This window comes from Pollachius pollachius (assembly GCF_949987615.1).
Source record: "Pollachius pollachius genome assembly, chromosome: 4".
NCBI classification, from domain to species: Eukaryota; Metazoa; Chordata; class Actinopteri; order Gadiformes; family Gadidae; genus Pollachius; species Pollachius pollachius.
In genome coordinates, this window is record NC_136937.1 from 6,854,468 (window position 1) to 6,880,812 (window position 26,345).

At 46.5% G+C, this 26,345-nt stretch overlaps 2 protein-coding genes across 2 annotated transcripts; one reads left to right on the top strand and one right to left on the bottom strand.

Annotated features, from left to right (window-relative positions):
* dnajc2 (DnaJ (Hsp40) homolog, subfamily C, member 2) lies at nucleotides 1-10,254 on the top strand. Its single transcript, XM_079735785.1, has 16 exons — nucleotides 1-161; nucleotides 2,231-2,421; nucleotides 2,788-2,863; nucleotides 3,126-3,224; nucleotides 3,511-3,733; nucleotides 3,843-3,908; nucleotides 4,027-4,118; nucleotides 4,220-4,341; nucleotides 7,262-7,411; nucleotides 7,740-7,828; nucleotides 7,934-8,003; nucleotides 8,660-8,844; nucleotides 8,960-9,060; nucleotides 9,370-9,480; nucleotides 9,659-9,810; nucleotides 10,143-10,254. Exons 1-16 carry the CDS (start codon nucleotides 107-109, stop codon nucleotides 10,191-10,193), a joined length of 1,833 nt encoding a protein of 610 aa, XP_079591911.1. The 5' UTR covers nucleotides 1-106; the 3' UTR covers nucleotides 10,194-10,254.
* Nucleotides 10,191-25,982, bottom strand: pmpcb (peptidase, mitochondrial processing subunit beta; the record flags this gene model as incomplete). Its single annotated transcript, XM_079735786.1, has 13 exons — nucleotides 10,191-10,375; nucleotides 10,715-10,790; nucleotides 10,934-11,022; nucleotides 11,156-11,241; nucleotides 11,435-11,595; nucleotides 14,388-14,531; nucleotides 14,680-14,792; nucleotides 14,954-15,033; nucleotides 24,537-24,735; nucleotides 24,868-24,997; nucleotides 25,295-25,381; nucleotides 25,514-25,651; nucleotides 25,911-25,982. 13 exons carry the CDS (start codon nucleotides 25,980-25,982, stop codon nucleotides 10,311-10,313), a joined length of 1,440 nt encoding a protein of 479 aa, XP_079591912.1. The 3' UTR covers nucleotides 10,191-10,310.
* Between the last annotated feature and the right edge of the window lie 363 nt (nucleotides 25,983-26,345).

The following is a 26,345-nucleotide window of genomic DNA, read 5'->3' on the forward strand; positions in this document are numbered from 1 at the left end:
TCGAAGGCCCATGTGCTGCTTACTGAGCGGCCAAACACCAGGACGTTAGACCTCTTTAAACCAACCCGTCGTTCACCTCCATGCGTGTTTAGCCACAGCTAAGAAGATGTTGTTGGAGGCCAAAGCAGCGGATGCGACTGTCGTCTATGACGCCGTCACCGGTAAGAGATGGACCCACGGGAGCAAGGCTAACTAGATAGCCTAACGTGACATACCGGTTAGCCTGGAGCTACCGGTAGCCTGAGCTGAGGTGCTGCTTTGTGAACACCGGTCTCATACTTGAGGTGTTGTCAGCTTATTGTTTCAGCAATGACAGGTTGGCGGTGTCAGGTTGTCTCTGTAATTCACCGCGTTGGTCCTCAGTATCTACTGTATGATCTACTGCAGGTCCTCAATATCTACTGTAGGACCTGAGATCTAGTGTAGGTCCTCAATATCTACTGAAGACAGATCTACAGTATGACCTCAATAGGACCTCATATCTACTGTAGGTCCTCAGATCAACTGCAGGACCTCGATCTGCAATACATTTTTTAAAGCAGAATGACAATTTGGCCGACCAGGTAAGTGTTATGGCATCTGTCCAAGGAAGCCTGCAGATAAACCGGGAATCGAACCCAGAGCACTTCAACCTCTCATGAGGACCCCTATACTGAGAACCTCTATCCTGAGAACCCCTATAGTGAGAACCTCTAGATCTTCTCTCCTGAAAACCTCTATCCTGAGAACCTCCCTCCTTAGAACCCCTATAATGTGAGAACCTCTATCCTGAGAAACGATCTACTCAAACCTTTTCAAAAGCCTGGTATCTGGTGTGTGTGTGTGTGGGCTGAACAGCTGTGTAGTGATGAGGTTGATGATTTGAGTTTGTCTGGTCTCTGCATATATTTCCATTTCTTAGGAAATTGAAAACAAGATGTGTTATAGTAATATGGTATATACTAATCATCTTGTAATGAATGGCAATAAACAAAGTTTTTCTTATGCCGCTTTCCACCAACAGTACCAGCTCAACTCGCCTCGACTCACCCCGCCTTTTTTAGCGTTTCCATGGCCAAATTCTGGTACCTGGTGCTTTTTTAGTCTCACCTCCGTCAAGGTTCCATGAGAGCTTAACCGGTACTTTTGTGTGAGTAAAAAGGCTTCCGGCCACTGATTGGCCAGAGGGTTACCCCACTGGACTAGCGCAACGTCCGAGCTTGACACCCGACAGCAGGTGTTGTGCCATAAAAGGAATCCCCGTCTGAAATAGCACCCCCTCTTCGCGTTATAGCAGTGTTTATATCATATCGTCACAAGATGAGACACTTATCACAGAAAGCGATATGTAAGATTTCTTCTTCTGACGAAAAGAGGGTTTATAGTTTATAGCAGTGTTTATATCATATAATCACAAGATGAGCAACTTGTCACAGAAAGCGATGTTACATTTTATAGGCGTCCCACAACGTAAGATATCCCATTCACGATAATGAACTACGAGGGCACTAAAATACGTAATAGTTTACAATTCATACATGTATGCATGATGTGACCCTAGAAAGCACAGACGAAATAAGAGAAAGCGTGTTCACGCAGAGAGGCGGTGCGACTTCAGACGGGGATTCCATTTTCGGCACAACACCGGCTTCTTTAAATACTAGCATCAGCGTTCAGTCAACAATAGTGATTGATTATTGAACACTGCAGGTTCAGCGGTCAAGAACATGCCGTGGACTGTGACAGAGGTGGAGATGCTCCTGTGTGTAGCCCTGTCTGTTTATTTGTCTCGTGGATAAGCATGCACAGTTTCCCGCATGCGACCCACCCACGTTGAAGAGGTACTTTTTTAGATGGAAACACGTGCCTGGAACCAAACCAAGTCGTGTCACGCTAAGTCGTGGCGCGTTGAGCTGGTACTGTCGGTGGAAAAGCGGCATTAGTCATTCATTTTTAAGTACAAACTTATGTCCATGAATAAAGTATGATTTTCTTTTTTTTTAAATGACATTGCGAACCATTTCTTCGTCTCAACAGCGCATTTTGTCACGTTTTATTATCGCGATATTCCGTTGCACGCAATATCGTCACACCCCTAATGAACACCCTTACTGTACCGACGGAGATATATTGTTGTTTCTCCTTCTTCAAACGAACAGACTTATTGTAAGTCGCTTTGGATAAAAGTGTCTGCGTAATGCCCGGAATGTAATGAATGTAAACGGTGGTTTGTTGGTGGTGTTGTGTGCAGCGGCGGTACAGATCCAGGTGGAGCCGGTGGGCCGGTGGTTCGAGGCGTTCGTCAGGCGGAGGAACCGGAACGTGTCGGCCTCCTTCCAGGAGCTGGAGGACGAGGAGGAGGAGTCTGAGGAGGACGAGGATGAGGACCTCCAGCTGGAGGAGCACCCTCTGCTGAGGAGCCTGGACCCCAAGGACTGGAAGGTCTGTCTGCTCAGACACCCGTCTGTCTGCTCAGACACCCGTCTGTCTGCTCGTACACCCGCCTGTCTGCTCGTACACCCGCCTGTCTGCTCAGACACCCGTCTGTCTGCTCAGACACTCGTCTGTCTACTCGTACACCCGTCTGTCTGCTCGTACACCTGTCTGTCTGCTCGTACACCTGTCTGTGTAGGCTAGTGTCTGTCTGTAGGCTAGTGTCTGTCTGAAGACTGCTGCACCTTTCTGTCTAGGCTAGAGTACACCTGTCTGTCTGTCTGTAGGCTATTACACCTGTCTGTGTGTAGTTCTTTGTGTGGTTCTTTGTTGTTTATGAATGTTAACTGCTGCCCTCACATTCTGTGCCTCCAGAATCAAGATCACTATGCAGTTCTGGGCCTCGGCCACATGAGGTACAAGGCCACCCAGAAGCAGATCAAAGCTGCCCGTGAGTATCTGTCCTCCCCCTACTATGAAGTCCTCCACCCCTCTCATGTCCTTCTCCGACTTCCCCATATACTACTCCTGTCTCCATGTACTCTTCCTGTCTCCATGTCCTCCTCCTCCCTCATGTCCTCCTCCCTAATGTCCTCCTCCTCCTGTCTCACGTACTCCTCCCCCTGTCTCATGTCTTCCTCCCTCATGTCCTCCTCCTGTCTCCATGTCCTCCTCCTCCTCCCTCTGACCTCCTCATGTCCTTCTTGTTTCAGATAAAGCCATAGTGCTGAAGCATCATCCCGACAAGAGAAAAGCTGCTGGGGAACAGATTGTAGAAGGAGATAACGACTACTTCACCTGTATAACTAAAGGTAACTACATCACCTCTAACTACTTCGCCTGTATAACCAAAGGTTACTACTTCACCTGTATAACCGAAAATAACTACATCACCTGTATAACTAAAGGTAACTACGTCACCTGTAGATCTAAAGGTAATAACACCATTACAACTAAAGGTAACTTCTACAACCGTAGAGCTAAAGTTAACTTCTACAACCGTAGAACTAAAGGTCACTACTACAACCGTTAAACTAAAGGTAACCGGGTGGTAACCGGACGGTAACACAGTGGTAACCGGGTTTCTTGTGCTTCCAGCCATCGAGGTGCTGTCGGACCCGGTCCGGAGGCGGGCCTTTGACAGCGTGGACCCGACCTTCGACAACACGGTTCCTCAGAAGGGCGAAATAGCCAAGAACTTCTTCACGGCCTTTGCTCCGGCGTTCGACCGCAACGCCCGCTGGTCCTCCAGGAAACACGTCCCCAAGCTGGGCACCGCCGAGTCCACGTTCGAGGAAGTGGATAACTTCTATTCCTTCTGGTGAGCGCTCACCTTCCTGATCCGTCTGTTAGACCTCTGAGGATAAGGTTGATCATGAGAGGCTGATGATTGTCTTCTCTCCCCCCCCCCCCCCCCCCCCCCATTGCAGGTACAACTTCGATTCATGGCGAGAATTCTCCTATCTGGACGAGGAGGAGAAGGAGAAGGCAGAATGGTAGGACTCTCATTAATGTCATTGTCATGAGGATGAAGATCATGTAGAACTAAGCATGGGAAGACTTCTTTGATCATGCAGCCTGTAGATGAGTGTTTTGCTCTGGGATCTCTTCCAGTCGTGACGAGCGCCGCTGGATCGACAAGCAGAACCGAGCGTCGCGGACCCAGAGGAAGAAGGAGGAGATGGTTCGCATGAGGAACCTCGTGGGTAGGAGACCCTTCCTTGCACCTTCACCGGGATCCGCACATACTGGGGGGGGCTGCGTTCCAGTGTTGTTTAACATGTTGCGTCGCGGTGTGTAACTACAGACACGGCGTACAGCTGTGACCCGAGGATCAAGAGGTTCAAGGAGGAGGAGAAATCCAGGAAGGACTCTGAGAAGAAGGCGAAGGCGGACGCCAAGAAGAAAGAGCAGGAGGACAAGGACCGCGTGAGTACCCACAATGCACCTGTGGTGTGGAGGGCCGCTTGAGTTTTCACAATGCACCTGGGGTGTGGAGGGCCGCGTGAGTTCCCACAATGCACCTGGGGTGTGGAGGGCCGCGTGAGTTCCCACAATGCACCTGGGGTGTGGAGGGCCGCGTGAGTTTCCACAATGCACCTGGGGTGTGGAGGGCCGCCTGAGTACCCACAATGCACCTGGGGTGTGCACGGGTACACGTGTAACCAGTTAGTGAATCATAACCGTTTAGGAAAAATAAGTAAACGAAAACCGTAAAAAACAAATTAAAATCACCGCGCCATTGTTTCAATGGGAATCGTGACGGTCCATATTTTCAACATAAAGTTTACATATTTATAATTCGAAATTCGTCCCAGCCTTTATAGCACATACACTCTAGGGTCTATAGCAGTGGTTAGCAGAGGCGCGCCTCCCCTGGGGGGCGCCAGAGTTCTTCAGGGGGGGGCGCGACGTGAGAAAAAAATAAACCGGAAAAAACAGACACAGCGCGTCTTCACAGCGCAGTGTTCGAAATCGTTCCCTATTCACTCACTCACTATTCCCTATATAGTGTTTATGATATAGTGCACTATATAGGAAACGAACAAACGAGAATTCGACACTGCGCTGAACATTTCTAAACGTCTTTTGCGTCAGTAAATGCGCCGGTTATTTGTGTGACGTAGACAGATGCGCCCACATCATGTAAACAAACCGGGCACTCACGAGGAAAGCTGGAGGTTGTATTGATGTTGAATGTTACATTTCCTTGATCATTTTATTAATTTTGAATGTTATATTTTCTATGTTAAATCCCAAACAAATTGTTGACATTTCTAAACGAAAGCCGGAGACTCCATCATTAAATGTATACGTTTTCGTTATTTCAGCTTCTTCCTCCTCTGGAAAAACACGACTGCATTGCATTGTGGTATACGGGAGTAACGTAGGGAATGTATTGAACATCGTATGTTCACTCAAATTTTGGGTATTTTAAGTCTACTTTATAGTGCGCTAAACTGGCAGTTTACAGATTAAGATGTTCAGATGTATTTCAAAAACGTTAAGCAAAAACATGCTTAGATAAAGATGTTAAAATGTGTTAAGAATTGTGTTTAAAAACGCACAAAGATGTTTAGAATGTTTCAAAAATATGTTTAAAATGTTTCTAAAACTTTGAAAACCCCTGCTATAGACCCTGTAGTATCTTTGGTATAAAGGCTGGGACGAATTTCAAATTATAAATATGTACACTTTATGTGGAAAGAAACGCGGTTATATGCTATAGACCAGGGGTTTTCAAAGTATGAGAGAGTGAGCCCCCCCTCAGAGAACAAATTCAGCTGAGCCCCCCCCAAAAAAAAAATTTCTAAATCCCTGTGTTTTGAAAGATCTTTTAATTATTTTACACATTTTAAACATCTGATCATATTTTAAACATCTCTGATCATATTTTACACATTTTAAACATCTCTGATCATATTTTTTTGAAACATTTGAAACATTTTTGAAACATTTCAAACATATTTTTGAAACATTCTAAAAATCTTTGTGTTTTTAAACACATTGAACACATTTTAACATCTTTATCTAAGCATATTTTTGCTTAACGTTTTTGAAATACATTTGAACATCTTAATCTGCAAACTGCCAGTTTAGCCTCCTTTTTTAGCTCACCTCAACTTTAGTGAGAGCAATGAGTTCGCGTAGCTGTGTTCGAAATCGTTCCCCATCACGGATATAGTGCACTAAATAGGGTGCTCGCCATTTTGTAGTGGTGTTCGAATTCTCAGTGGTTAATTTCACACACTATAAAGTAGACTTAAAATACCCCAAATTTGAGTGAACATACAATGTTCCCTACATGTTACTCCCGTATACCACAATGCAATGCGGTCGTGTTTTCCCGGAGGAGAAGAAGAAGCTGAATAATAACGAAAACGTATACTTTTAATGATGGAGTCTCCGGCTTTCACTTAGAAATGTCAACAATTTGTTTGGGATTTAACATAGAAAATATAACATTCAAAATTAATTTAAAAAAAACTTGATCAAGGAAATGTAACATTCAACATCAATACAACCTCCAGCTTACCTCGTGGGTGCCCGGTTTGTTTACATGATGTGGGCGCATCTGTCTGCGTCACACAAATACCCGGCGCATTTACTGACGCAAAAGACGTTTAGAAATGTTCAGCGCAGTGTCCGAATTGTCCTTTGTTCGTTCCCTATATAGTGCACTATATCATAAACACTATATAGGGAATAGTAAGTGAGTGAAAAGGGACGACGCGCTGTGTCTGTTTTTTCTGTTACTTTTTCTGGTTTATTTTTTTCTACGTCGCGCCCCCCCTGAAGAACTCTGGCACCCCCCAGGGGAGGCGCACCTCACAGTTTGAAAACCACTGGGTCTATAGCATACAACCACATTTTCTGATTACAGTTTAATGTAACAGTAAGCTGACAACATCCTAATTAACACCGCAACTGCAAATTAAACACACGGAGATAACCATAGCAACCGGTCAAACAAACTTTCTTTTTGCGATAATTCTGCTCGCGCGTCCGCCGTGTTGATAAACAAATAATCCCCCTATAGCACGGCTGCGGTCCACAATTCGTTCATTAATAAAAAAAACGCTTAACCGTGTACACGAAAAAAAAAAAGGGGTTGTGTAACCGTTTACAATATTTTGTGACCGTTCACACCCCTAGTGTGGAGGGCCGCGTGAGTACCCACAATACACCTGGAATGCACGAGCCTAAGTTGGCCAGTAGTAACTGACCGTTACAGACCGGTTCTAACTGGTGTAGGTCGGCAAGTACAGTCTTCAAACCGGTTGCATGTGGTATCAGACTGGTATGAACAGGCTCGACACCGGTTCTGACCGGTTGCATGTCGTTTCAGGCTCGGCAGGCAGAGTTGGACGCGGCGCGCCTCCTGAAGGAGAAGGAGGACGAGGAGGCCAAGCAGGCCGCGCAGCTAGCCAAGAAGGAGAAGGAGATCCAGAAGAAGGCCATCAAAAAGGAGCGGGGCAAACTCAGGACCGCCTGTAAGGTCAGTTCATCCTCCTCACCTGTAAGGTACACTAGCTCTTCCTCCTCACCTGTAAGGTACCCTAGCTCCTCCTCCTCCTCACCTGTAAGGTACCCTAGCTCCTCCTCCTCCTCACCTGTAAGGTACCCTAGCTCCTCCTCCTCCTCACCTGTATGGTACCCTAGCTCCTCCTCCTCCTCACCTGTATGGTACACTAGCTCCTCCTCCTCCTCACCTCTCAGGTACCCTAGCTCCTCCTCCTCCTCACCTGTATGGTACACTAGCTCCCAGTCCTCACCTGTATGCTCTGAATATCAATATCATTAACTTTTAATGTTTGTTTTTTCAGAACTGGAATTACTTTGCAGAGAACGAATCAGACAGCGTGAAAATGATGCAGGAAGTGGAAAAGCTTTGTGATCGCCTGGAGTTGATCAGGTAGGAACCTCCTAGATCAATGGATTGCCATCCTATTGATCGTTGACCAATCATTGAATGTTTATATCCGTACATCAGCCTGATCAGACGTTGTTCTCTTCTCAGTCTACAGACTCTGAATGAGGTTCTGTCAACCAGCTCTCAGGAGGAAAGCAAGGTGGCTGTGGAGAAGCAGGTAACTACAGGAAGTCTTTAATAACTTTAACTACAGGAAGTATTCAAGAACATGAGACTTTAATAACTTTTAACTTCAGGAAGTCTTTGATAACATGAGTCTTTAATAACTAACTACAGTCTTTAATAACAGGAAGTCATTTACATTTTTCATTGTAGGGCATTAGACGCTTTTATCCAAAGCGACTTACAATAGTCAGAAGAAGGACAATATATATCTGTCGGTAAAGTAAGGATGTGTATAGAACTAAGTGCCAAGCACTCACAATCGCTAGGTTAACCCATTCCTTGTATGCAACAAAGATAGATAGGATGAGATGCTACACAATGCTTAAAGTTGAGTCATGGTACTTTTAAGAACCAGGACGTACAACATCCAATAAGAGGGGTGTTTTTAGGAGAGTAAGGTAGGAGAAGGGGAGGTTAAGGGGAGAGGCTATGCAGAATCTAGGTGAGCTCTGAACAGGTGAATCTTGAGGCCCTTGCGGAAGCTGGTGAGTGACTCTGCGGTCCTGACGTCGGCAGGGAGCTCGTTCCACCACTGCGGTGCCAAAACAGAAGAGTTGTGACTTTGTTCGACCTTTGGGGGCTCTTAGCGATGGCGGTACCAGATATCCAGTTTAAATGAGGTGTGTGTGTGTGTGTGTGTGTGTCTAGGTGCAGGAGGTGAACGCTCAGATGCAGCGGGAGCGGGAGGCAGAGGTGCAGGCGCAGCAGGTGGTGCGCGGGGCGGATCAGGCCTCCAGAGGGATGAGCTCCGCGGGGGGCAAGGGCTGGAACGAGGAGGACCTCCCGCTGCTCATCAAGGCTGTGAACCTGTTCCCTGCCGGGACCAACGCCAGGTCAGTGGACCACCAGGTCTTCGGGACAGTCCCTAGCTTCGGAGTGCTAGCATTGGAAGCCATATGTTTGATGTGTTCCTCTCCTCCCAGATGTTTGATGTGTTACTCTCCTCAGGTGGGAGGTGATCGCCAACTACATGAACCTTCACTCCACCACGGGCATCAAGAGGACGGCCAAGGACGTCATCAACAAGGCCAAGAACCTGCAGCGCCTCGGTGAGACCGCAGGACAACATGGTGGTCCTCAGGAACCACATGGTCCATTCAGGGCATTTAGCCCCTAGACGCTTTTATCCAAGCTTACAAGTATGTTTGTCAGAAGAAAGAGAAACAACAATATTCTGCTGTTGGTCATGTAAGGATGTTGATAGAAGTGCAAAGCGCTTAACCCATTCCCCGTATACAACAAAGATCGCTAGTATAAGGTGCTACACCGTGCTAAGTACTGTTTTTAAGTGCCAGGACGTACAACATACAATGTACCACACGATGGTCCTTATATACAATGTGTGTGTTTGCGTGTAGATCCTGGGCAGAAAGATGTAATCAACAAGAATGCCTTTGAGAAGTTCAGGAAGGAGCACTCGGCCGTGCCGGTTACCGTGGACAACGCCGCGCCCTCGGAGAGGTTTGAAGGTCAGTCAGTGTCTCATTACTCTAAACATGTCTAGATCACCAAGTCTTGCTACATGAAGTTGATCTTCTAGTTGTCTCCTCCTCTCATGGAGGTTGTGGGTTTAACTCCCGGGTCCAGACTTCGTTCAGTGACCCCTGAGAATCTGTAGAGCCCCTAACTATCGACCGTTGTTCCCAGGGACTGGAGACGCGGTGGCCTGGACCACTGAGGAGCAGAAGCTCCTGGAGCAGGCCCTGAAGACCTTCCCCGTCACCACGGCCGAGCGCTGGGACCGGATCTCCTCCGCCGTGCCGGGCCGCTCCAAGAAGGACTGCATGAAGAGATACAAGGTAGGACCCTGCCGGGACCCCCCCCAGGGGACTAGCTACTCTGTTACCATCACGACAACTTCATCTACGATATGAGACCAGCGTGACTAAACTAGTCCTCCCCCCGGAGGACTAGTTTAGTCACCACGGTCTGCTGGTCTCATATCGTCGTAGTGGTCTTATTCTACTACTCGTAGATGAAGTTGTCGTGACAATTCAGACAGACTTCACTTAAATATGAAAGTAAAACTAGTGATACCAAACGAGTAGCACTAATTAATCCAAGTAATTTGGTCGGTGGTCCTGAGAACGCCACATTGTACTGATGGTGGGTTCTTGATCTTGTCTTGCAGGAGCTGGTGGAGATGGTGAAGGCCAAGAAAGCCGCCCAAGTCAAGAAGTAGAGCAGGAGAACACGTTTATTTTAACATTATTCTGTTATTTTATAATAAAATTCAAAGCAGGAAAACAATTTATTGTGTGCTGTACAGTTGATTAATCCAGAACATTCTGGTCAGGATTCAGCCGTTCATCCAGAACATTCCTCTGCGGATCCTCTCGTAGTCCGGGAGATGCTGGACAGGTCCTGAGAGAGAAAGAGTTAAAGGGCGGTCGAGATAGGGGGTTTAAGGGCGGTCGAGATGGGGGGCTTTAAGGGCGGGGGGCTTTAAGGGCGGTCGAGATGGGGGCTTGATGGGGGGCTTAAAGGGCGGTCGAGATGGGGGGCTTAAAGGGCGGTCGAGATAGGGGGTTTAAGGGTGGGGGCTTTAAGGGCGGGGGCTTTAAGGGCGGTCGAGATGGGGGGCTTTAAGGGCGGGGGCTTTAAGGGCGGTCGAGATGGGGGGGTTTAAGGGCGGGGGCTTTAAGGGCGGTCGAGATGGGGGGCTTTAAGGAAGTTGAGGTGGAGAGGTCTCCCCATACTGACCCACGGCGGCGATGGCAGGGGCCCGGTCGTAGATGTACTTGGTACAAACGTCCTTGATGGTCCGAGCATCGATGGCCTGGAACCAGAACAGATCAACCCGAGCTCAATACACCAATCTACTCATCAAACACCTAGATCAGCAATCTTATCTAGTGGGCTGCATCCCAACACTCCTCACTGAGTCGCTCTAACGGCGGTGGGCTGCATCCCAACACTCACGTCAATGCGGGCCTCCAGCTCATGCAGCGGGATGCGGCGGCTGTAGCACAACATCTGGCGGCCGATGTCCTCACAGATGGGGGTGGAGCCTGGGGAGACAAACTACATTAGAACCTCTCCCCTTAAATTTCAATTTGACAATCCCTAGTGGCTCTGCTCTGAAAACAGCTGACCATAAAGCCTCATCAGACATCCCTTGAGTCGAAACATTGCATGTCTTACCGTCGAGGTGCAGAAGCATGTTGGTCTTCAGGAGGTTTTTAGCGCGCGCCACCTCGGCCTCCGACACGCTGGTGCACAGCGACATCCTGTGGCGAGCGGCCGTCGTTACAGGGTTAAGAGTTAAAAAAACACATTGGCGGTCAGAATGTGAATTACTAGTGGTTATACAACTTCTCACGAGCATAATTATGCAGTATCCTCTTTTCCTACATGTGAAAATTGAATCCAGAAGAGACTGTCTAAGCACAGGTTCTAGAGGCGATAAGGGGGTCTCCTCACCATTCCAGCTGGGTGTAGTGCATCATCTCTTCCAGGGTGGAGGCCTCACACACCATGTAGAGCCCCCACAGCCCTGTGTCCGTGTAGCAGGTGTTGAACGACTGGAAGCTGTGGCACAGCCCACCCTGACACGCCATCTGGGCCAGCTTAGAGGACAGGTTCTAACAGGAGAACACAGCTTAGAGGACAGGTTCTCAAAGGAGAACACAGCTAAGAGGACAGGTTCTAACAGGAGAACACAGCTTAGAGGACTGGTTCTAACAGGAGAACACAGCTTAGAGGACAGGTTCTAACAGGAGAACACAGCTTAGAGGACAGGAGAACACAGCTTAGAGGACAGGTTCTAACAGGAGAACACAGCTTAGAGGACAGGTTCTCAAAGGAGAACACAGCTTAGGGCTGGGCGATATACCGGTAGTAAAATTTATATTGGTATATTTTTGAAAGAGATATGTAGTTGAGACAACATCGCCATACCGGTATATTACTTTGATGTTGCCTTGTGAGCGTTATTTTATAAGGCCGACCGCTGCTCTCTGAGCCTACAAGCCATGTTCAGCTGCTCAATCCCGCCCCTTACATGTACGCAGTGTTCTCCCACCCACGTTACGCATCACAACAAACTTTGAATAAACACATGGTGGTAGAGAGTACGGAACCCGTAAAGGGACATGGGGTAAAAAAAAAGTTTTTAATGTTTCTCGTGAGCACGAGAAAGTATCGAACGCATATCACTGGTAGTGTACGTGTGTGTGACGTCAGCGAGTCAGTGTACGAGCGAGGAGAGCGAGCGGTAGCTTGCGTGTCAGTTTAGTGAAGTAATGAACAAGTCCGGTTGTGTGTAAGAATAAAGTACCCAGCCTGTCAAGAATCGGTTGCCGCTCATTCCGACCTATAAGCAGACCCACTGCCAGTCAAAGTGAAGGGTGTTGCCCCCGATAGCATCGGCCCTGGAGGGAACGTCTCCCCTGTGCGGGTTCCGTATGTTTCAAACAGGCAACACTATTGTTTTTTATTACACGGCTCTTCTCAATGCCGTGGAACGCTCCGCTCACTTGCGGTGAATTTATATTTGACAATTCACCGTTGCTAAGTACAATTGACCGCTGTCAAGGAAAACAAAGGATTTTTTGCCTCTAATGACGTCTTTGGTATCACTCCGCAAGTAGTCCGGTAACTTTTCAGCCCCGGCGTCTTTGGTTTCTAAGCGACGTCACAACTTTGGCGGACTATTTCTCTGCTGATCAACACTACGAACGCTGGTAACAAATTAATTGTAAAAAAACACACCATGAAGTTATGGCGTGTAATAAGCGGGATAATGTATAGAACGTCGCCGGTCATTATCGAAAATAAGCCCCTTCAGGGCGAAGCAAGACAACTCCGCTGCACGTCGGTGTCCTGTTCGCCCTGTCGGGGCTTATTTTCCCGATAATGACCGGCGTTCTATACATTATCCCTTACATATCTGTTGTTAAAGCACAGCTGTGCTTCGTTGAGCAAAAAAAAAAACCTAAACCTAAATAAATGGTTGATGGTGAATACTTGTGGCGTGGAGTTAAAACTACACACTTTACCCGTTTTATTCCAAATATCGTTATAATATCGTATATCGCCATTCGAACAAAAAATATCGAGATATGAGTTTTGGTCCATATCGCCCAGCCCTAACACAGCTTAGAGGAAAGGTTCTAACGGAGAGGAGAACACAGCTTAGAGGATAGGTTCTAACGGAGAGGAGAACACAGCTTAGAGGATAGGTTCTAACGGAGAGGAGAACACAGCTTAGAGGATAGGTTCTAACGGAGAGGAGAACACAGCTTAGAGGATAGGTTCTAACGGAGAGGAGAACACAGCTTAGAGGACAGGTTCTAACGGAGAGGAGAACACAGCTTAGAGGATAGGTTCTAACGGAGAGGAGAACACAGCTTAGAGGACAGGTTCTAACAGGAGAACACAGCTTAGAGGACAGGTTCTAACAGGAGAACACAGCTTAGAGGACAGGTTCTAACAGGAGATCACAGCTTAGAGGACTGGTTCTAACAGGAGAAAACAGTTTAGAGGACAGGTTCTAACGGAGAGGAGAACACAGCTTAGAGGACAGGTTCTAACGGAGAGGAGAACACAGCTTAGAGGACAGGTTCTAACGGAGAGGAGAACACAGCTTAGAGGACAGGTTCTAACGGAGAGGAGAACACAGCTTAGAGGACAGGTTCTAACGGAGAGGAGAACACAGCTTAGAGGACAGGTTCTAACGGAGAGGAGAACACATCTTAGAGGACAGGTTCTAACAGGAGAACACAGCTTAGAGGACAGGTTCTAACAGGAGAACACAGCTTAGAGGACAGGTTCTAACAGGAGAACACAGCTTAGATGATAGGTTCTAACAGGAGAACACAGCTTAGAGGACAGGTTCTAACAGAGGAGAACACAGCTTAGAGCAGTCTTTCCCAAAAACTGGGTCACGACCCAGATTTAAATTGGGTTGCAAATAAATGTATATCATAAGGGTTAGGGTTTTTTTTTTCTTTTTTTCACAGAAATACTTCTTACTTCTTGCTGCTGAAACACCCAATTTCTCTCCCGGCGGATAAATATAGCTGCCCTTAAACACAAGCCTTCCTGTTCGGCATGAGCATTTAAAAAAACTTTAAAACAAGAAGCATGTTTTTGATAGTGCTGTATTGTTGTGAATTGGGTCGCGATGGTTTGTAATTTAAAAAAAATGGGTCGCCAAAAATAAAGTTTGGGAACCACTGGCTTAGAGGACAGGTTATGACAGAGGAGAACAAAGCTTAGAGGAGAGGAGACCCAAGACCTCCTCAGACTTCCAGGAGGTGGTGTTTATGAGGTGATGAAGAGGTGTAACAGGTGGTGTAAGAGGAGGAGGTGTTTGGGAAGTGTAACAGGAGGTGATCAGGTGGTGTAGGAGGAGGTGTAAGAGGCGCCTCACCACTCCTCCTCCAAACGAGCGGTCCCAGTTCCCGATGAGGGTGTTGGCGACCATCAGGGGGATGGTGTCCGGGTGCGCCCAGCCCACCGCCTCCATCGCTATGGCAACGTGCGCCAGCGGCATCTTGTCGTCACGGACGCGGATCTGGAGGGGAGACAGACAGACCATCCAGATGTTTACCCTCTACATCCAGATGTTAATCATCTCTTCAGCTTCAACAGGCTGACTGCCTCTTCCTTCCTGTTGCTATGGTAACACACTGGAGGAGGAAGAGACAGGATTTGACCGTTACCTCACTTCCTGTGAAGCTGCAGGCAGGAAGATCCGGCATGTCGCTCCGGTACCGGGCGGGGAGCTTTCCAAAGTGGTACTTGGCCAAATCGATGAGCTCGTCGTGGGAGACACCTGGAGAGAGAGATGGTCAGACATGGACCCCCTACAGAGACCGTCAGACAAGGACCCCCTACTTAGACCAGTCAGACATGGACCCCCCACAGAGACATGGACATACAGATCCCCCCCCCCCCTCCCCTACAGAGAAGGGGGGTCAGAGCCCAGGCTCCTACCTCCCGCGGCCGCCAGGACGATCCGGGGCCCGAAGTAGTGAGTGGTGATGTACTCTACCAGGTCAGCCCTGTTGATGGTCCTACACAAACACAAACACACACACACACACACACACACACACACACCGTAAACATGTGATCTACAGCATCCTGTCTGCCAGGGAGATTAGAGGAGAGACAGGCCTAGGGCTGGGCGATATGACCAAAATATCATATCCCGATATAGGTCATTCATATCCCGAAAACGATATATATCACGATATAGCACATTTTCTGTAAATTCAATGAAAAATAAATAAATAGTTTATATAAAATGACCACATGGAAAGGCCTATTTCGTATTACATTTCTACAAATAAAGATAACTTACTCATGATTATTTTTCTCCTTTTATTTAGAACCTTTGTGCAAATTAGGCATGCAACAAAATATGAATGTATAAATATAAAAAGGTAAATAGAAAACACTTTTTTGGTTGTTTTTCAAAAATATTAAAACCAACCATACCAATAGTCTTTAACAGTAGAACTTTGTATTGTAGCGGCAAACAAAAATGAATACAGGCCTAACATAAATATTGGTATATAAAATATGAAATGTAAACATGGAACACTTTCAAGTTTAAACTATAGCAGCAAAATAAGGCTCACAATATAAATATATAGAATATAAGAAGTAAACAAAACACTCCTTCAAGTTTAAATTAGCAGCATTCTATGAAAACAACCAAAGTGCAACAATGCTTCAAAATGCCAAATCTCAGGGAGTTAGTTTAACAGGTTGAGAGCCAGGAATACAAGCTGGTCAACTCTTTCTGGTTTAAGTGATGACCTCTGACATGTCACAATCTTCCCACTTGTACTGAACGCCCGCTCTGATGGGGCACTTGTGGCAGGGATGCACAAGTATTTATTTGCTAGCTTGGCCACTAGTGGGAAATGTGCCTCATGCTGCCTCCACCATTCCAGTGGGTTTTGTTAATCGAGATAATCCAATAACCACAACGACAGTTGATCAAGTTGAAACGTTTACTGAAAGTTAGCATATTACATGCACAACCATGGCTGCCGCCATTATTCCCCGATAGAACAGCCAGCCAACCAAACTGCGCACGCGCAGTAGATAACATGCAACTTAACAATCTCCCCTTTTTCTTTAAAGAAAAACATTTTTTCAAAACCAAGAACATTTTTCATAACGAAGGACATTTTTTTTTTTTTTTAAAACTAAGAACACTGTCCAAGAAATAGAACATCAACATAGGTTATATTTTAAACCTACAACAGCTAAACAGGTATGATTAAATGACAGTTTTAATGACCAAACTAACTGTAGTCTATTGTCAAGATCATTTAGTCCTTAAGATGCAGTACACCTTCGCTGAGGGCCCTCAGCAGACTTAGTGCAGAAGTCCCTGTCTTCGTCAAGCAGTTAGCAAGCTGTTCCTTGGTAGGTAACCACATGATCTGCTGAACAGCTCCAGAGTGCATGAGCTCCTTAATACTGCTGATTTCGAGGCGGAGTCTCTTTTCTGTGACACACTTTGTAGACTTGACAGCATCAAGAAGAGAATGGTTATCCGTTACACACACAATGGGCAAATTGCTGTGTGTGCAACCCCCAGTGGTAAGCTCCGAGTAGATAGTAGCTAGAAAAACTCCACTGTCGATCCCATCTGCAAGTGCCAATGTCTCTCCTGCTAACGTACTCCGTACAACTCTCCTGATGCGTTTTGACTGCCAGCATATTGGTGAAAACTTCCCATCTTCTCCTATAAGCATAATAAAATGTCCACCCTGTGTTCCTCCATCTGCAAGGTTCCCCATTGAGGAATCACTGAACACGACTAGTTTGAGGGAACAGTTTTCTCGCAAGTACTGAAACCTCAAGATCACCTCTTCTGATTTTAGTTTTCTGATGAGTTTGTTTGCACAGTGCAGGGTTTGGACAGTAGCATGCTTTGTGTTAGATGCCAAAATGGATATGTCACACATTACATCCGGTCTGCTCTGTCTTGCTACCCACAATATCTGGCCAATCTTTGATTTAAGCATGTCAAGCTCGATTTCTGTTAAAGGAGCCTCACGCTGTGTTGCTCTGGTGGGGTCCACATGAATAGGTTGAAGACTTTTTATGTATGTACTTTGTTGTACCTGTATCTCATCCTTCAGGGAATGAACCTGCATTCCAATGTAGCTGAAGCTGTGGTGTTCTTCACGTCCAACTTGAAAAGCATCTTTCAATTGGGGGATGACAGCTGTGGAGAACGCATGTGAACCACCCCAGATAAAGTCATCCACATGAGCTGCAAGGATCCCCATTACAGCACAGGAATCATCCAGCCAGTAGAATACTGCTGGATCAACTTTTGACACAGTAGCTCCCAACTGCTGCATAGTGTCTTTCACTCTATTGTACCAGTACAAAGAAGCATCTGTAAGGCCATAAACACACTTTTTCAACTTCCATACAGTTCCTTTGCACTGTGCTTCTTGGGGTGGGCGAATGTAGACATTTCGGGTTAACTCTTTACCTTGTAAAAAAGGCTGCTTTAATGTCCATGGAGTTCAGCTGCCATTTATTTTGACATATGACAGCCATGATCATCTTTAGAGATTCTGAAGCACATGTAGGCGAGTCTTTGGGAAGGTCTTGTGTGTTTCTTTCTTCAAAGCCTCTCGCAACTAGTCTGGCTTTAGGTACAATGCTATCAGGTGTTTCCTTGAGTGTGCACACCCACCTTGTTGAGATGCATTTCTGACCCTCATCTTTTACCTCTTCAAATACATCATTCTTTTTCCAGTTGCTGAGTTCAATATGTTTGGCAGGTATGAAGGCATCATCATCCACTATCAGTATGTCATCCTGATTGTAGTCAGTACATACCTTGGCATGCTCAGGCAGAATAACTTGAAGATCTTTAATTTGTCCTAAGTCAACTGACCTTGTTGTGCCATCAGTTTCCTCGGGCTCACTGTACTGCACATTATAACAGTTTTTGTGTTTTCCAGTGGCCTTTCCTGCCCGGCTGAGAATTTTTCCAGTGTGGGTTTGGCCACTTTCATTGTCTGTGTATTGAACCAACTGTCCAGCTTTCAGCCTCAGGCCTTCACAAGTCGCGGTTGAGTTTATCTGCGACGTGACAGGTTGATCGAGATCACCTCCTCCAGGCTGTACTGATGCATGAGAGGGTTCAGTGTTATCCTCAGCATCAAGGTGTTCATCATTTGTCGGTTCCACTTCCTGTAATTCATCGTCACTGTCATAGTTATGATCATTGAGTCCAACTGCTGGTGTCATTGTAAGTTTTTCATTGACAATTATTCGATCTCCCTTTGTATTTTCTTCCAGCTCTGGGTGATCCACTTTTCTCAGCCTAGACTGGTGCACTCAAATGTAGGTTCCCCCATGTCTGACAAAAATCACCACACCATCTTGGCCGATGACTACGCCTGGACCTTTCCACTCGTTACAGTCTACTCTCTTATAGTATACTTTGTCCCCCGTTTCATATCTGTCATCATTGGGCCGGAGTTGTTTGCGAAGGGCTCTTCGGATCCTCTCAGAGCATTCGGCTTCCGTAAACGCTCTTCTTGATGCATGTAATGTTGTGATGTGTTGGGCTACCCAAGTATTCAAACTTGTTTCCAGAGCTGGTGGCTTATCGGTAAGGGTTGAAGGCAGATTTGGGTTCTGCCCAAACAATAGTTGGTAGGGGCTGTAACCATGTACATTGTGCATCGAGTTTTTTGCCATCAAGGCCCAATCCAGGGCCGTCTTCCAATCACATTGGTTGTCTTTCTTCACCTTCAGCAAAATGTCAGTCAGTGTTTGATTATGCCTTTCCAGCAGGCCGTTGCTCCATGTATAACCCTAACCCTAACCCTAACCCTGTATGCTGCAGTGGTTTTCACTTCAATGTTAAATTTTTCAGCCATGTCCCTAATTTCTTCGTTGTTGAATTCACCTCCATTATCACTGAGTAACCTGCGCGGAGGACCATGGATACTTATCCAGCAGTGAATAAAGTGCTTCACTATCTCCCTGGGTTTTTTCGTGGTGATAATACTCCCCGCACTGAAGCGTGTGAAGTGATCAATAGCATGGAGATACCACACTCCCGGTTCAAGCTCATGCAAGTCCACAGCAATAGTTTCATTGTATGTTGAGGCCATGGGCAAACCCACCACTGGTTTGAGTTTTGGTTTGCTGTACCTGATGCATGTTTCACAGTTTTTTACAATGTCTTTGAGTATGGTGTTGCTTTCCTCATCATTATTACCTGCACAGGCCAGTAGTTTTTGTAGTCTTTCAACTGAAGCATGTCCAAATTGTCGATGCAGTTTCAACAGGACTGTCTTTTTCCCCTTTGTTGTCATGTTTTCTGTCACAGCGAGAACTTCATCCTCATCGTTTTGGGTCTCACTTTCTTCTGCGTCACTATCATCTCTCAAGTTCACACAATAATGTCCTGAAGATGTCTGTTCAAGCTCAACAGGTTGTTCAAACATTGTCGCTTTGTCATGCGCAATGTCCAAAACTGCACTTGCTCTTTTCAACGAAGTCTTGCTTAAAAGCATGGGTATATCTGCAGGGACAACTTCTGTTTCGATTTTGCATTTTGTCTGTCCTATCTTGACTGGAATAATCACTTTCCTCGTGGAGTGGACCACTTTCCCATCACCAAACCTGAAAGGTCTTGCACTCTGTTTGTCACTAACTTTTTGCAACTCACTCTGTGGCAGTTCACTGATGTAATCATCAAGCCATTTTTCCCCACACACAGTTCTAGTACAGGCTGTGTCAATCACAGCTGATCCCAAAGCCTCCACCATGAAGATTTCTGTGTCAGACAAAACGTTGGAAAACAAAGTAATGTTGCATTCTTCAACATCATTTTTTATCCCCTCATCCTTTGTCAGTTTTACATATTCCTTTTTGTTTGGACAATCCTTTGCCCAGTGGTAAGTACTCTGGCATACTGCACATCTTGTTCTCCTCCCATGTTTGTCGAGTGGGTTTGTGCCCTGAAACACCGTTTGTAACGGTTGCAAGTTTGACCTACCCTCTCGTCTGCCTGTGTATCGCGTGTAGTAGGCAGCATCTTCGCTCATTCGCAGCGCACTGCTGCCATCTTGTGGTGTAACGTTATCGCCAAAAATTCTTTTCAAGGCTGATTTTACGTCAACAAAAGAGACGCTCGGGCAAGCTGTTAGCGCCAGCTGCTTATCTTTCACATTAAGTCCCGCGGTATCTAGTAGCTTGAAGGCTAACACGGCATCCGGAAGCTCCATTTTAAATTTACAGAGCTTGTTGTAGCGATGTTCAAATTCGATGATGTAATCCACCATTGAAGTAGCGCTTCCTCTAGCGATCCGATCGAACTCGGTGTAAGCCTCGTACTGCCGGTCCTTTTCTTCTTTCAAAAACAATGAGTCCAATTTAGTCATAAGTGTAGTCATTCCCGTGTCGGAATTTAAGTCGTCAGCAGCAATTTCCAGAGCACTAGCCTTGGCTCTCCCCTTTAGCGACAAGGTAACCGCCAAGGCTTGCTTCTTTTCATCCAGTTCTGTGACGAGTCTCCATATTGCGATCTCATTTTTCCAGATTTCGTATGACGTCTTCTCGTCAAACGGTGGCTGAACTTTGTAATTCCCAGCAGCAGCCATCCTCTGCTACCAATGTTAATCGAGATAATCCAATAACCACAACGACAGTTGATCAAGTTGAAACGTTTACTGAAAGTTAGCATATTACATGCACAACCATGGCTGCCGCCATTATTCCCCGATAGAACAGCCAGCCAACCAAACTGCGCACGCGCAGTAGATAACATGCAACTTAACAGGTTTGTCTCTGGACCAGCCTCCAGTTGGAGATAAAGGTTGAGCTCCTTTTCAATGGACTCTCTGCTTGACTGAGGGGCCGTTTGGCTGTCCTTTGCTGCTTTTTTAAAGTAGCTGCTCAAACTCTTCCTTTGCCTCTTAGCAGGAACCTCTGGCTCATCTCTAGCAGCTGCAGCTGATGGAAGGGAGGCTGCCTCTTCAGCCACCAGGCTCTCCAGTTCTGTAGCAGCTTTTGCCTTCATGTAGTCCACCCTCTCTTCTTTAATGTATGTGGTTTTGAACCGATGGTCAACAAGAGAAGCCATGTCAAGCAGCTCCTCGGTGGTCTGGTCATCATACTTCTCATTTAAGTAGTTTAGAATGCCCTCTTTGATGGTCGTGGTGAGATGAGTGTCGTCATCCTGAGGCTTGAGTATCTGGTTATTAAAAAGATGGAGGACCGGTTTCAAGTAGGAAACACTTGTGTACAGCTTCCAAGACAAGGCATCCGTAAACTCCATGAGAGGACTCAATGCCTTGTTCATGGACTCCAGAACATCCAAGTCCTGCCAAGTTAGGACCAGATGTCGCGTTTTCTTGTCGGCACGGAGGACCTGTGAGAGAGCTTTCTCCTGCTCTATGACCCTTTCAATCATTTGTTGCAGAGAGCCCCACCTGGTAGGGGTGTCTGTCATCAGCTGATGAGCAGGCAAGCCCAGTTCTGCTTGAGCCTTGGCCAGTTCACGTTTTCTCTTCCATGAATTAGAGAAGGCACTCACCACCTTCTTGCAGACGCCAACTGCTTGTTCCACTTGGGGTAATTTCACACTTCCCTCTGTGGGAATTTAGGAGAAGAGAAATATATAGATTTATATAGTACACTTTACAGGACAGGTAACATTATATTTTCTATCAATTTTAAATAAATTATATTTTATTGTTACTGTATTTTATAGAGGTGCGCACTAGGGGGTGGGAAAAATCATGACTTTGTTTACAAAGTCAGGGGGAGTATTCTGGATTTTAAGCTTTTAAATGCTCAGAAACTCAATTGCAGACATATTCTACCATGTATGGCTGTTACTATAAAAATTCTTATTCTTGCTGAAATATATTTTTACATTGTTTGAGACACTCACCAATGGCTAGGTGAAGATGGTGACCAAAACATTGTAAGCGTGTCCAGTCATTCAGCCGAAGTGCAAGGATGTTGTTTGTGGCGTTATCCGTGGTGACACAGACTAGATGATCCTCACGCACTCCCCACGACTCAAGAGCTTCCCTGAGACCTCTGGCTATAATTTCTCCCGTGTGGTCATCTGGGAAATAGCTTGTCTGTAAACACCGACTGCTGAGTGTCCAGTCTCGAATAAAGTGTATCGTCAGGCTCATATAGGGATGTGTCGTTCGGCTCGACCACATATCTGTTGTTATAGCGTAGTACAATACCTTGTGGATTTCCTCCTCTACTTTGGCCCGACACTCTTGATATAAATGAGGCAACTGGTCGATTGAAGTATTTTCGGCTTGGCATTGTGTACCTTGGGTCGAGTGTTCGCACCAACTCACGAAACCCCTGTTTCTCGACCGTGTAAATTGGGGCCATGTCTTTGCAGATGTAAATTGCAATGGCAGCCGTTATCGCCTTCCATCGTCGTGAATCTTTGTCATATGGTGTGCCCCGGGCAAAAGCTTCTTGCACGGTCTGGGGTTTGTTTTGAGCACTCGACGACTGTATTTTTTTGGATTTCATCCGTAGACTCTCTCCGTACTGTTTGTCGTGATTCTTTCGTAGGTGGTAAAATAGGTTGGTGGGGTTTGAGTCTGGTGAGGGGACCGGTTTGCGGCATACTTTACAAAGTACGTTTTTCTGGTCCGTGTCCGACTTTTCAAACCCAAACCACGTCCATGCGATAGAAGTAGCCCCTCTTTTAGGTACAAGCTCACTTTGTCTTGGCTGGTCGTCGGAGTCCTTCTCCTGTTCAGAATTGTCACGTTCACTCTCCTCCATGTTTGTTTGTGTTGCCTTCATGTGCCGTGTGGAAGAATGTAAAGCGTCATCCAAATAACGAAAAAAATTACAGTAAAGAGTGTGACTTGCGACAAGACCATATAAACGATAGAGCATCATATGAAACGATAGATGTTTTTAAATCGTCACACAATATATATCGTCATATCGCCCAGCCCTAGACAGGCCGATGTTCTAGAGGAGAGATAGGCAGAGGTTCTAGAGGAGAGATAGGCAGAGGTTCTAGAGGAGAGATAGGCAGAGGTTCTAGAGAAGACAGGCAGATGTTCTAGAGGAGAGACAGGCCGATGTTCTAGCAGAGAGATAGGCAGAGGTTCTAGAGGAGAAATAGGCAGAGGTTCTAGAGGAGACAGGCAGATGTTCTAGAGGAGAGACAGGCCGATGTTCTAGGGGATAGACAGGCCAATGTTCTAGAGGAGAGACAGGCCAATGTTCTAGAGCAGTGGTTTTCAAACTGTGAGGCGCGCCTCTCCTGGGGGGCGCCAGAGTTCTTCCGGGGGGCGCGACGTGAGAAAAAAATAAACCAGAAAAAGTAACAGAAAAAACAGACACAGCACGTCTTCACAGTGAAGACGCGCTGTGTTCGAAATCGTTCCCTATTCACTCATTATTCCCTTTATAGTGTTTATGATATAGTGCACTATATAGGGAACGAACAAACGAGAATTCTGACACTACGCTGAACATTTCTAAACGTCTTTTGCGTCAGTAAATGTGCAGGGTATTTGTGTGACGCCGACAGATGCGCCCACATCATGTAAACAAACCGGGCACTCACAAGGAAAGCTGTAGGTTGTATTGATGTTGAATGTTACATTTCCTTGATCAAGTTTTTTTTAATTAATTTTGAATGTTATATTTTCTATGTTAAATCCCAAACAAATTGTTGACATTTCTAAACGAAAGCCGGAGACTCCATCATTAAATGTTTACGTTGTCGCTATTATTCAGCTTCTTCTTCTCCTCCGGAAAAACATGGCCGCATTGCATTGTGGTATACGGGAGTAACATGTAGGGAACATCGTATGTTCACTCAAATTTGGGGTATTTTAAGTCTACTTTATGTGCATGAAATTTACCACTGAGAATTCGAACACCACTACCACTAACACCCTATTTAGTGCACTATATCTGTGATGGGGAACGATTTCGAACACAGCTACGCAAACTCATTGCTCCCACTAAAGTTGAGGTGAGCTAAAAGAGGAGGCTAAACTGGCAGTTTACAGATTAAGATGTTCGAATGTATATCAAAATCGTTAAGCAAAAACGTGCTTAGATAAAGATGCTAAAATGTGTTAAGAAATGTGTTTAAAAACGCACCAAGATGTTTGGAAAAATCAAAAATATGTTTAAAATGTATCAAAAATGTTTAAAATGTTTCAAAAAAATATGATCAGAGATGTTTAAAATGTGTAAAATAATTAAAAGATCTTTCAAAACACAGGGATTTAGAACATTTTTTGGGGGGGGGGGGGCTCAGCTGAAATTTGTTCTCTGAAGGGGGGCTCACTCTCTCATACTTTGAAAACACCTGTTCTAGAGGAGATAGGCTAATTTTTTTGAGGAGAGACAGGCCGATGTTCTAGACAGAGGAGAGACAGGCCGATGTTCTAGAGGAGAGCAAGCAGATGTTCTAGATGAGAACTCAGTTGCTGAACAGCAGGACAGAGACTAGAGATGAGGAGAAAGGAGGTGGTGAGAGGAGGAGGAGCAGGGGACTGACTTGATGTTCTCGGGGGGCCCCAGGATGGTGCGCCCCAGGGCGGTGTTCTGGTAGGCTGTGGCGTGGAGGTAATCAAACACCACTTCCTGTAGGTTGGTCTCTACTTCCTGCATCTCCCGGAGGATGACCCCTCTCTCTCTCTCGATCTCCGCCTCGCCCAGCGTGCTGTTCTGGATGATGTCCGCCAGGATCTCCACGGCTGGGGACACACACACCAGCGTGAGTCTACTGGCGCGCGCACACACACACACACACACACACACACACACACACACACACACACACACACACACACACACACAGGGGGTGGTCCCTAGGGGGTGTGTCCTACCCCGGGGCAGGTCCTTGGTGAAGGACTTTGCATAGTACACTGTCTGCTCGCGGGAGGTGTAGGCGTTGAGGTGAGCCCCCATGTTCTCGATCTCCAGCTCCAGGTCCAGCTGGGACCTCTTCCTGGTGCCCTGCAGACAGACAGACAGACAGACAGACAGAGCATCAGGAACATACTGATCATAAAAATTCTGATCAGTAGAGAGCCTCTCTGCGCCTCCTTCATGAGAAGGTGTGATGATCTCCTGCTATCGTCTGCCTATGAAGGTCTTGGTGCTCCCCTGGCAGTCTGTGTTTGAACCACTGACCTCCCCTCCCTCCTCATCCTCCTCCTGAAGCAGCTCCTAGGAGCACCTTGCCATCAGCCTTCAGCAGAAGCTGCTCCTGCCCTTTGACCTCCCCTGGGGACAGGGGTCACCTCCTCTCACCTTGAAAGCCATGTGTTCCAGGAAGTGGGCGGTCCCGTTGTTTCTCTCGTTCTCATAGCGACTCCCCGCATCGATCCACAGGCCCACCTGTCAATCACAACACACCGGGGGGGGGGGGGGGGGGGGGGGGGGGGGGGGGGGGGACGCTTCAGAACACGAGTCAACCAGAGGACCCCTGTGTGTGTGCGCGTTTAAGTGTGTGTTTGTTCGTGTGCTCACGGTGCACGTGGAGAGGCCGGAGTCCTCCGAGGCAACCCTCAGTCCGTTCTCCAAGGTTGTCACGCGGGTCTCCGGGACGTTGAGCAGTACGGTCTGCGCGGCAGTGGCCAGGGGGCGGCGCTGCGGGTGTGCGAGGGGCTGCGGGGGGCGGACTGGTCATCATGACTCGTCAAAACTACTAGCGTGTTGCCGTGACAACCGAGAAGACAGCGACTCAATCAAGATATAGGATTAGTTTAATACAACACGTGAGTGTCTGAGTCTGTATCGAGCTCACGATGAGTCCGTAAACTTTAACGTGACGTTGCGTCAGGTACCGGCGGCCCAGCGGGGGTTTGACTGCTCCTTAAGGAGCAGTGATATGAACGCATGAACAAATGAACCCATGAAGCCTTACCCCGAACCAGGAGGGCTTCGTCTTCAGGAGGCTCCTGCCCGCGGCGGAGAGGCGCTGTACGGACGCCGCCATGTTGTTGTTTAATGACGCCTTCGGTGACGCGGTGACATATACCGGAACGTCTTACTGTCTTAGCAAAATAAGAGCCCTACTATTACACAAACAGGACCTTCCAGTATTTTCTAGAGGGATAGGATACATGGGAGGACAGCTTCTGCTAAATATATCTTTTAAATTACTTTCAATTAAAACAAACCATAATACAAAACACTTACCTCAAAACAAAACCCTAAAACCTAACCCTCACTCTGAAACAAAAACCTAACCCTGAACCGTATCCTAAAACTAAACCGTAACCTTAAAGATAAACCCTAAAACCAAACCCTAACCCTGAAACATAACCTTTAGCCTAAAACCTAACCATGAAAAAACCCT

Excerpts from the sequence above, each read along its gene's own strand:
- dnajc2 (XM_079735785.1), top strand. The coding sequence starts at position 107 with ATGTTGTTGGAGGCCAAAGCAGCGGATGCGACTGTCGTCTATGACGCC. Across the intron at positions 2,422-2,787 it reads TGGACCCCAAGGACTGGAAG|AATCAAGATCACTATGCAGT; the intron begins GTCTGTCTGCTC and ends CTGTGCCTCCAG. Across the intron at positions 8,845-8,959 it reads CCTGCCGGGACCAACGCCAG|GTGGGAGGTGATCGCCAACT; the intron begins GTCAGTGGACCA and ends TACTCTCCTCAG.